Here is a 12,220-nt window from a genome sequence, read left to right on the forward strand (position 1 = left end):
TAATGCTCACAATTTTTTATGTTCTGATTGACTTTGCATGCTTGTGTCTGGTGGTCTGAGCAACTGATTTGCAAGTAACAATATGCAATGGAATTACAATGATGAACTCCCATCATCTTGTTTGGTGAAACTCTGTATTATCTCTAAAGTTTTATTGAAGAATTATTTTCTTATTCTCTTTAATGGTTTGAGCAATCTTTCATTCCTACATCTGATCATCTGAGCACTGTAGTTGAGGACTGCGATATGCAGTGTAACAACCAGTGTTGATTTGTATTAATCTGTCTTGAGACCCTGTATCACTGTGAATGTTCTTGCTTTGATTTATGTTCGTGATACTGATATGCTGCTACTGTTCTATTTTTTTGCTTCTCATGTACTACTCTCTTTAAAATAAATTTTTTTAAAAAAGCCCCAAGTTTATCTTTTTTTATTTTTATAGCTGAGTAACACTCCACTGTACCACATCTTGTTTATCCATTCCTAGCTGACGGGCATTTGGGTTGTTTCCAAGATTTAGCTATGACAAATTGCATTGCTATAAACATGGGTGCACATAAATCGCTGTGGTATGCTATTTTCAGTTCTTCTGAAAAAGAAGGGGAATAGCTGGGCTGAATGGGACCTCTCTAGTCCTAGTTTTCTGAGGAATATCCACACTGATTTCCATGGTGGTTGTACCAGTCTACACTCCCAACAACAGTGGAAAAGGGTTCCTCCTTTTCCCCCACAGCCCAACATTTATTACTGATTGATTCTTTTGTTTTGTTTTATTTTGTCTTTTTGAGGCAGGGTCTCACTATGCAGTTCAGGTTGACCCTGAGCTCACTTCGTAGCCCAGGCTGGCCTCAAACTTGCAATGATCCTCCTGTCTCAGCCTCTTGAGTGCTGGGATTACAGGCATGCGCCACCACGCCCAGCACGGATTGATTCCTGATGACGGCCATTCTTTCTGGGGTGAGACAGAATCTCAGGTGTTGTTTTAATGTGCATCTCTTGAATGACCAGTAATGTTGAACATTTTCTCATGTATTCATTTGCCATTTGTATTTCTTCATCTGAGAAGAGCGCATTCACCATTTTTGTATTCGGTCTTTGAATTTTGGGAGCCTGATTTTTTTAAATTCTTTCTATGTTCTAGATAGAAGTCTTCTGTCTGAGGGACAGTCAGCTAAAATTTTTTGCCCAATTTGTGGGTTTTCTTTTTACTCTGTTGGTGCTTTCTTTTCATGTGCAAAAACTTTTCAGTAAGATGAGACCCCTTCTTTGAAGTATTTCCCGTGCAGTGTGGCTTTTGTTCATAAACTCACTCCCTACCCTACGCCTTCAAGATTTCTACCTACTTTCTCTTCCAGTAGATTTAGTGTTTCTATCTTGGATCCATTTTGACTTTGGTGTAGGTTAATGGATGCAACTAGAGACCATGCTCATTAGTGAAATAAATCAGGCCAGCATGTGCAAACATCGTATTGATCCCCTAGTGTAAGAACCTGAAAGAGTAAATAAAACCCAAAAGGTACAATAGATACTGTGAAAGGGCAAGAAACTGCTCAAAGGGAAAGAACAACTGGGATGAGGGAAAGGAGAAAAGAAAGAAGGGAAAAAATATATCTGGATATACAAGGATAGCTGGGATAATTGTACCGCTGATGTCTATTAGTTCATTGAAAGGAACAGTTAATGCTTAAATGTTTTTTTGACCAATTTTGCATGCTTATATCTGGTAATCTCAACAATGAATTTGAAGACAACAATATGCAATATAACAACCACTGCTGAATTCCTACCATCTTGATTAGTGAAACTCTGTATCGTTTCTAATTTTTTTTTTTTTTTTTAATTCTCTTTGTTTGATCACTCTTGCATTCTTACATCTGGTAATCTGAGTAACTTCACTGAACATAACAATATGTAATAAAACAACCATTATTAATCTCCTATTATCTTGTTCTGAAATTCTGTACCATTTTTATTGTTTTTATGTGGTTTGGTTTTTATCTTTGTTGTTTTCTTTTTTCTTTAAAAAAAAAAAAGACCGTTTACCAGACACAATTTAGAGTGTGCACTATGACAGTTGCTTGGGTTGTATGGTTCCTGCCCTCCAAGAAGGAAGACAAATCACAAGAGTGATTTCAATACAAAGTAACAGATCACAATAAAAGACAGGGAGATAAATCATAGGAGCAATGTCAAAACTAAGTAACAGACTACAATGAAAGCATAAGAGGTAGCTGTCCTCAACAGGACGGACAGGAAAATCACCCGTAGTGCTCGCTGGAAGTCTCGTGTTACCTCTCTACTTCAAATCTTTGGCTCTCCCTACAGTCCAAATTCAGAGCCTTCCTCATAACCTGACCAAAGCAACTGCTTTTTCTCTAAGCCACATATTCTTTTTAATGACAAAGGTTCTATTTTGTTGAAAAAAAATGTCTTGTTCCATATATTCAACTCTGTTAACTTTTTACGGGATTTTCTTTTTTTCTCTCCTTTTATACTTCTTGTATATACATCTAATTTTCCTATCTTGACCACCAGGAAAAATCAAATAAAAGTTTATTTAATTCAAGAGGATTGTGTACATTAATATATGGTATAAAATTTTATTTGAGGGGCTGGGGATTTAGCTCAGCGGCAAAAGCGCCTGCCTGGCAAGCACAAGGTCATGAGTTCGGTTCCCGGTACCGGAGAAAAAACCAAAAAAAAAAAAAATTTTATTTGAAAGAAAAAAACAAAAAATGTTTAAAAAGCAAGGTTTTCTCTATTCCCCTTGCTCCCCGAGGCAACCATTTATTAGTTTCTTTAAATGCCCTTCCCAAATAAGTCACTTAGAAATTCTATATATTTTCTTAATTCTTCAATACCCATCCCAGCAATTCTCTTCCATTTTTCAGGTATATAAAATTTTATCATTTCATCTTCGATGCATGAGCATTTTGGCCTATTCCTTTCCCATATTTATGTCCCTTGCTTCCTTCCCCAACAGCACTGGACAGCTTTAAAAAAGGTGCCAAGTAAGACCAATGCAACTCTCAAGTCTCATTCTCGAGTCAAATGGAATCACCTAGCACCTTACCATTTGATACAGTCAGCTTTGGGTTTCAGAGTGCACCTATCCACATGCTCATGGTCCTGTACACAGTGCACACTACACATTAACACATTCACACTCCACTGTATTTGCAATAGAAAACATACAGAATAAAAGAGAAAGATATACACATAGTGAAATAAGACTAAGCAAGAAAGCAAGCCACTTCCCCCTTCCCTTACCAGCTACACACGTATTCTCGAAGACCTTTTCGCTATGTGTTTATGTCTGAGCAAATACATAATGAAGGGCAGTTTCAAAATTTATCTTCCACACACATGGGTTCACGCTGTGCCTACAGTTTTAGGCCTTGCTTTGTCACTGTATCAGGTACTCTTCCTGTGACAGTACCCATGCATCTGTTTTATTCTTGCCAGCTGATTTTACATTATTCTATTACACACGCATGTGTATCTACTATAATAAGAGCTTTTCCCACTATTTCACTAGTGCAAAATTCTGAGTCTTAGCAACTGAAGATCACTCTATTAAGGAGGCACCCATCTATCCCCATTTTCCTAAGAGGTTTCATTTCTAGGGATAGACTGGGGGTGTGGGGTAATCTACTGATAGACCCATCGGGAGGTGGATATACAGAGCTCCAAGGAAAAAGTTACTCAGCATTTAAAAAAAACTCCCCAAGCTCTTCCAACTGCAACTTGTTCTTGAACTTACCTCCCCCTCCTTGCATTTCCCAAGCCTGTTCACCTGGCTTGGATGTCTACCAGCTCAGTTTGCTCTCACCCTGTGGTACCCTCCAACCTGGCAACTGCCTACTCTTTCTGCACACATCCAAATGCTTCTTCACTTTCCAACCTGTCTGCCACACCGCAACATGAACTCGAAGCACAGGCACACGATAAGCCTTAAAGGTAAGTTTGCTGAGTGCATTCTGCAGTGGTAATATAATTTATCACTGCCTTTTCTTTTTCCAAATTTTATGCAGTTATCCTTGTATTACTTATGAACACGTGTCTGTTATTACAAATGAACACAATTCCTGAGTTGGGTTACACCTAACTGCCAAAAGTACATTTTATTCTAAACCTATTAAAATACAGCATGTCAATAAGCATTATTTAAAATCTACCCACAATCCTGTCATCTAAGACTCATTATCTTTCTTTTTTTTTTTTTTTTTTGTTTTGGTTTTTCTCCGGTACCGGGAACCGAACTCACGACCTTGCGCTTGCCAGGCAGGCGCTTTTGCCGCTGAACTAAATCCCCAGCCCCTCATTATCTTTCCCATGTACACATTTTAAATCTAGTTGTAAACTTACTGTTCTTTGGGATCTTGGTTGTATTTTATAACAAACATCAATTCGTATGCACGATTAAGGTAATTATCTTTGTCAAGAAAGCTAATGAATATGCCACTGGCTAACACAAAGTGGTCTGTAAGTAGGATTTGAGAGAGATGGTTAAAAACAGAAACTCATTTAAAATAAGCTATGGAGTGCAGTGGATGACAAGACACTGGTGGTACACTTGGAAAAGCAAATATACAATCTTTTTTAAAAAAATGACCAGGTGTGGTGGCACACACCTGCAATCCCAGAGGCAGGAGCAGTGCTGAGAGTCTGAGGCCGGCCTGGGCTACATAATGAGACTGTCTTAAAAACAACAAAGACACCTTCCTGCTACCCTACGCAGGGGGCTCCCTAACTTTCTGATGCCAGCCCCAAACCCTCATACTAAAGTTGCCATAATTACACTAGGCTGCATCACTGAGGCAAAGGGGCCTCAGTCGTTTTGAACATCTCTTTCTTCATTTCTAGGCAATTTTCACACTTCCTGCGACTTTCAATGCCTAACTTTATCACCTGTTCCTGGACCCTGCTCTCATTTTCATAAACTCAGAGACAATTCTGCTAAGGAAAGTAACACAAAATAAAGACTAAGGAAGTACAGCTAAGGCTTGCAGAACTAATGTGCCCTCTCAGTACGCTCTATGCATTGTGAGCTTTAGTGTGATCAATACTGGCACCTGTGTATTTGGCTTAATTTATTCTTAGGCCTCAGAAAATGGAGGTAATTTGACAAAGTTTTTTATGTGAAACATTTCTTTTCACTCCAATAGAAAGTAATGAGTTCCAGTTTCAGACGGATGCCAACATGATACACTCCGTCCTGCTCCCAGCCAAGCCTATCTCAACGCACAGAGAACGGCAGTACCAGTGTGAACAAAGGAGGACAGCTACAACCAGGGAGTAGGCAGAGACCCAGGAGAGGGGGTTATATCAGACTTCTGGGAAAAAGAAACAGAGCTGGAAGGAATTTCTAAAAAGTGAGAAGCAATATCCCAGAATGGACAAGGCCGGACTGGAACGAGCCAGAGGCTGGGAGGGCGCAGCTGGTGAGGCCCACAGAAAGACAGCACAGTGTGAGGAGCAGAACCGAGAACTCTGGGAAGAACTAAGGGTCTGCCCACGTCCAACAGCTACACTCACTCCAGGCTCCTGCCCTTGCCTTGCCGTCTCCCTCCAGCTCAGAAAGCCGGGAGTCAGCTGCTGAGAAAAATGACCCAGCCGTGGCATGCAGGCCTTCTTCACGAGGCCTCACAGCCCACACCCATGGACGCACCTCACAGCACACCCGTCAGTCATCCTGGTTCTTCTCCCAGGTTGTCTCAGACAGTACTGGCCTATACTTAACTCACGAAGGGTGTACTCAAGGTGAAGGCGGGGGCCAATGGGGGCTTTCAGCTATTCCCAATCTGAAGGCTCGTTCCCTTCTGATAAGATACACAAAAAGAAGCAAAAAAAGGAAAAGGCTAAAAAGAGGTAAGGAGGGATAAACACATCTACACAAACTTCTCAGAGGCATAAATTACAAGCAGTGGCCCAGCAGGGACCCCCAAGGAACTGAAATAATGTGCTCAACCTTTATTCTAAAATGTGACCTTTCTGCACAGAAAAACAAAACAAAAAAAAAAACAGCAAACAAGAAAATTCTACTCTGTTCTTTTTTTTTTTTTAAAGATGTTTACATCTGTTTATGAAGAGAGACATATACTTTGGTGGGATTTGGTTTAAAATTTCCTTTTTATAGTACATTTTCTTAAAGTAAGCGTTAATATAGGAAAGCAAAAGATCTTCATATCAAAGTAACAGGAATATGGAATCATACTTCATTCAATGCCCATTTCCTGAATCCTTGGCGAAGTGTCAACCACTTTTAGCAAGATTATAAAATATCTTCAAAAGATTCATGTTCTAACAAAGTAAACACGAAAACAGATAAATTCTAATACCATAGAAGTGTCTATACTAGTGACAACATCTTTGAACAAAATCCAATTGAAACTAATGAGAATCAAAAAATACTGGAGTTATCTCACAAAAATCCAAAAGTGTCCAAAGAAAAACTAAAGGAATCAGGACTGTCCTTTCAAATCTGCCAGAAGAGAAAGACGTTCTTCTTTCAGTTTAAATCTGAAAACCTCCAAGAACACTTTGGTTGTCCTGGACCAATCTCTTGTGTGCAAGGCTCTTACCAGACAAAAGGTAGAGTGAGGATGAGGGGAAATGACGAGATCAGGCCACAGGGCTAAAGCGTCCTCCTGATACTCAGTACGAGGGACCAACACAAGTAATGAACGAAGGTGTAAAGGAGTACAAAGAAGGCTATCGAGCTAACTAAGGGGCTTAAGATATGCAGTGTAAGGAGTCATACTTTAACATAGAATTAAACGGCTAGCATTTAATACAGGCTTTTCACTATCAGTAAAGCAGAACTAAAAAGAACAGTTATCAGATGAAAGTGTGGAGAAAAGCACCCCAGGAGATGGACAGTGAGTTCTTTTCATCCCACAGGTAACAGAGGATTTTTTAAAGCAGGGGTAGAGGTGGGGATATCATCAGGTGACATGTACAATCTGTGCAGTCTTTTTTTTCCTCCCAAAGACAGTGAGAGACACATGGGACTTGACTTAGAATACAGACTGATGAAAAAAAAAGAAAACTGACTTGAAGTTGCTGAAACAGTCAAGTTGATAGGTAAGGTAAATTGATAGCTGAAATGGAGGGAAGAAGAAAGGGCAAAGAGCCGACAGTTCAAGCTTTATCTGAAAATTTTTCTCCTTCTTATACCATACACAGTCACAATAAACAACTCTAGACTGTAATACTGTATTATCCAACCAATTACAGTAAGTTGCAAAAATAAACCTGAATTTAGGATTTTTAAATGATAAAATAAATACTTTCTGCTGAACAATCTTTTAAAATAGAGACACTCAATATAAAGAAATTCCACTGCACTACCTGAGGGTTCAAAATGCAAAGCTTATTTTAACTTCACGGCCTTAACCAAATAATGATCCATGATCAGTAATCTAAGCAGGTTTCCTAGTAATCCAGGGTATTTCTCCCAAGTGTTTCATCTTTTCAGTTCCCTTCTAATGTTCTGAATTCTTTGGCTTAGGGGCTGACTATAAATAGAACATCTAGTGATTCCTTTCAACCATGTCCCTCCTTACACTCTCCAACAGGGGTATAAGCACATGTACAGCACATATTCATTCTTATGCACTGAATTTGAAGGTACACAATTTAAAGTATTTTCACTTCCATGAAGGATGCATGTATTGACTGATTTTTGGTGCTGGTGATTGAACCCACAGTCTGCAATGAGCTATATTCCCAGCCTTTTGTAAATTTTTATTCTGAGACAGAGTCTCACTAAATTGCCTGGGTTGGGCTGGAACTTATGGTCCTTGTGCCTCAGCCTCAAACAGTGCTGGGATTATAACACACAGCACCATGCCCAGTTTAAGGTGCTTCTTATTCTCACTAGATCAGTCTTACATGCTCTAAATCATTACCTACCTGCATATTCATAGAACCACTCCAAGCACCGCTTACTTGAGAAGGCCTCTTCTTCAGTTTTAATTCTAGCTGAATCATATTTTCGATACATGCTAAAAATTGAAAAAGCAGTTTTAGGTTATTTAAGGGTACTGAGTTCTTCGACATAGCAGGTTAACTTTTACTCTTTCACTTAAGCAGCCATCTATTTAATCAATATGAAGTATAAACATTTTACTTCCCAGGGCTGGAGATTTAGCTCAGTGGCACAGTGCATGCCCGGCAAGTGCAAGGTCATGAGTTCAATCCCTGGTACCAGAAAAAAAAAAAAAAAACAAACACTGTAAACATTTTACTTCCTGCATTTGCAACTTTAAGCTTTTACAACTAGTGTTGAAATACAGTCATACCTTCATTTAAGAATTAAACAGCACTTAATACAGGTTTTTTGCTGATTAAAAAAAATCATGAACCAGCACTCGGGAGGCTGAGGCAGGAGGATCGTTGTGAGTTCAAGACCAGCCAGGGCTACAAAGTGAGCTCAAGGCCAGCCTAAACTGCAGAGCAAGACCTTATCTCCAAAAAAGACAAAAAGACCAAAAAAAAAAAAGAAGAATTAAATACAAGTTATTTGATATACTCTTGTCTACCTGGCCAATGAGAATTAAATATAGAACAACAGTAAAAAATGTCTCAGGTGTTTTCTTCAATTTATGATCCTAAAAAAACACCTCTCCATTAAGTTACTGTCAGGCAAAGCACTGCCTAAAGAATCACCTGTCAATCAATCACAGGCAACACAGAGAATATTAAGCAAACAAAAAGAAATAAATTCATATCCATGCTTTCTTGAAAAAAATTCAGGTGTAAGGTTGACAAGACAAAGTCTCTTGGATGGCTCCCTGATGGCCATAACCTTCCAATCTCCAGGATAAATCAGAGTGCCCTGGCTCCAGTACTTAGGTGGAGCAGCCTGCCTAAGCTGAAACCCCACACGCAGCCTCCTCCTGCAGCTCAGCAGGAGCTGTGAGCTCAGAACCGGGGCTGAGGATGAAGAGCTTCCCTGTAAGGACAGGGGAGAAGCAGCAGCAGCTTTAACACCATGATTTGGATATTATGAGTGTACACATTTTAATCCGGCCCTAGAGAAAGTTGTTTTTTAAAAAAAGAGACCAACCGCAAGAATAACACCCAGAAACTACAATTCAGCTGCGAGTTCTTAATTCAGTTTTACACACTAAATTATATTAGGCTAGTAAAAAAAAGTGCTAAATAGGAACAAAATGCCATGTGATTATGAGAATTTATAATTCCCCAATAATAACATCCACACTGAAATGATCAAGTAACATGGCTTTGTAAAACTAAAAACCAGTGGCCCACAGACTGCCGGCAATTATCTTCAAAACAGCTTGTGATGCCAATGGTGGCACTATTTTCTCATTTTCAGAGTTCGTATCTCTACCCCTCCAACTGAGCTGTAGTAACGAAACATCACAGTAAGAGAAAAATGGAAGTTTTCACCTAAATCCCCTTGATTTATAGATGTGGAAATTCCAGCCCATTAGCAAAGTGACCCACAGAGCCAGAGCTGGCTAAGATGAAAAGGGAGAAAAGATTAGACTATGCTTTTTTCCTTGTTTTAAAAAAAAAACAAAACTGACGACTGGGGAGAGGACACTAAGTGGTTGCAGGCCCCAATGAGCTGGGAGGCTGGAGAGAAAAAGCTACAAAGAATGGCTTTCGTCCCAGATGGCTCACTTGACAGGTTAGTAAGAATTGCCTCCTCAGTATTCTATACTGTGACAAGGAGGAGGCCAAGGAGAAAAAACAAAGAAACCAAGAAAAAGCAGCTGCTTTTGCTGCAGCACTAAGAGAAACAGACCCTAAGTCTGATTCCCGGGGCCCCAAGAAGAACTCGACAACTGCATTCATCTGCTACCACGGTGAAAAGCCAGGCCACCTCAAGAGGAACTGCCCTAAGAGACCCCCGGGCCATGCCCTGAATGCAAAGGTGACCACTGGAGATCAGTCTGCCCTCTGAAGCAGAGGCCCCAGAGATCAGACCCAACCTACCAGTTACTCCAACAGGAATGAGGGGGCCTGGGGAATACTCTGTCTTCTCCCTCTGGCCAGATTGTCATCTCCATGGAGGAGCCCCGGGTAATCATGACTATAGAGGAAAAAGAAAACAGCCCGTTGCTAGACACAGGTGCAAGTCTCTCAGTCCTCCTTTTCAATCCTGGCCTTCCTTCCAGCCATCACATGTCAGTGAAAGGAGTCACTGGTGAGGAGGCAATACACTATTTTTCACAATGTATGTTTATTACTATGTGTTTCCTACAACAACCATTGAGAATAGTCAATGAATATTCAATTGGTCACTCATGTATAGCTCTGTTTTCTTTAGAAACCACTTTGAAGATACCAAAGTATAGTACAACAACCACTGATAATCTTTTACCACTTCTGTCTGTAACTCACTATTATTTGTCTATCTGTTTTCCTGAGAAACTTTCTTGTAGATAACAATATATAAAACAACAACCACTGATAATTTCCTACCACCCTGTAATTCGGTAAGCCCCTCTATTACTATGTTATCCTTCTTTTACTCTTTAAAAAAAAAAAAAAAGAAAAGAGCTCAAGGGTGGTGTGTGCCTTTAGTTCCACATACTTAGGAGGCTGAGGCAGGAGGAATGCTTTAAATTCAGGAAACAGCAAAACCTCATCTCAAAAAAGGAGGGAAAAAGAAGAAGAGGGAGGTTAGAGGGGAAGAGGTGACATAATAAAAATGCCTAAAATAAACATACACTCCTTTGGAGTTACCAAAATTAACAGATCAACTGTCTGAAAGGGAAGGGGGTGAACAGTTTATTTTTGCAGCTTTTATAAAGTTCTCACCCATCTGAGAATAAATCCCAGCACAGCTAACATTCCAAGGAGACAGAGCACTTGGTGCAGTGCTTTAGCCCTGTGGCAACAATAGTGAAAAAGCCATGAAAGAGCAGACACCACCAACCCTGTGGTCCTCAACAGGCAGAGACTCAGGCCTTCAAAGGAAAAACTAATGCTACCCTAGTTTCGGTGGACGAGTATGTTACAATAACACTCCTTTTTAAGAACTCAAATTACCTATTTGGTTTTTATGTCTTATAAACCTAGACATAAAACAACCACCATTAAATAATTACAGTCTGAAAGATTATCTGGCAGAACCAAAACAATGTTCCAGCTGTGTATTAAGGTGTCTCAAGCTAGATTAAGTGGCCATCTTCAACAGGCATGTCATCGATTTGGATCTAGTTTCTGCACCATACCTATCGTGTCTACTCTTCTTGGCAGATAGGTCATCTCCAGAGGCAGGTCTTCTCTTTTTCCTTGGGGGCATCACTTTACTAAAGCAGTCCGAAGAACTGCAAGACCGTAGGCTTCCTACAGGACAAATTCAGAGAACACAAAGTTAAAGCATGCCACACAATAACTCTTTCAAGCAGCATTACTACTGCTGAATTAGAAACACCCATGCCTTGTACTACACAAAGGGCTTAGATATTATCAGAAGATGCTATAAAGAGAGAAAATGGTTTTTAGTTACTTTGAAAAAATATTAGCCAACAAGTGAACTTAGCAATGACACAAACAAGTGAATTCTCCCCACCACCCTAAATCACACCAGAAATAGAAATGAATGAAATTTCAATGTAGTCCCCCAAAATCTAATGGAAATCACCTAAAATGTTCTGTGCCTCTTATATGACAGTGTTCCTTCCTGAATAACTGTCCTACTATCATATTTATACACTTCATGAGGCAAAGCCAGCTTAACCAGTAACCTTCACTCTGAAATACACACAGGCACACCAGTCTTAACACAACGTTCAAGAGATATCTAATTAGAACAAAAAAATAAATGTACTCTGGAAGAACTCTGCCTTTCAGTCAAGGTTTACAGCACAACTTTCATTTGGTAAAAGGTATCAAAATTTAACAAAAGATAGTAATGACAACATCGACCACTTATTGAGAACTTATTGTGAGCGAGGCCCTGTTCTGAACACTTGCACGTATTACCTAAGCTAAGCTCATAACAAAGCTATGAAGAAAAATTTGCCTGAGACAAGCAAGAAAATGAAGCAAAAAGGAGTTAAGTAAACAGCAAGACTGGGATTCAAATGCAGGCAGTCTAGCTTCAGACTGTCTTAAACCATTATAAATTACAAGGTAATTATAAGATAATTAAGTATCTTACTTAGGTGCAAATGCTATCAGAACTGTCATTCGGTTCCCAAAATAACCCTGAATGAAGGGTTAATTATCTCTA

At 39.6% G+C, this 12,220-nt stretch overlaps 1 protein-coding gene across 3 annotated transcripts in view; it reads right to left on the reverse strand.

The window, feature by feature from the left end:
- Positions 1-12,220, reverse strand: part of Dcun1d4 (DCN1, defective in cullin neddylation 1, domain containing 4) — a 78,234-nt gene that overhangs the window by 38,434 nt on the left and 27,580 nt on the right. For all 3 annotated transcript variants that reach the window (XM_005392924.2, XM_013518546.1, XM_013518545.1), the window contains exons 4-5: positions 11,217-11,331; positions 7,918-8,009 (exon numbers count right to left, since the gene is read on the reverse strand). In XM_005392924.2, coding sequence (XP_005392981.1) covers positions 7,918-8,009; positions 11,217-11,287 — 163 coding nt within the window. In that variant the 5' untranslated portion in view covers positions 11,288-11,331. The remainder of the gene's footprint in view (positions 1-7,917; positions 8,010-11,216; positions 11,332-12,220) is intronic.

This window comes from Chinchilla lanigera, unplaced genomic scaffold (assembly GCF_000276665.1).
Source record: "Chinchilla lanigera isolate Chin_1 unplaced genomic scaffold, ChiLan1.0 scaffold00046, whole genome shotgun sequence".
NCBI lineage: Eukaryota > Metazoa > Chordata > Mammalia > Rodentia > Chinchillidae > Chinchilla > Chinchilla lanigera.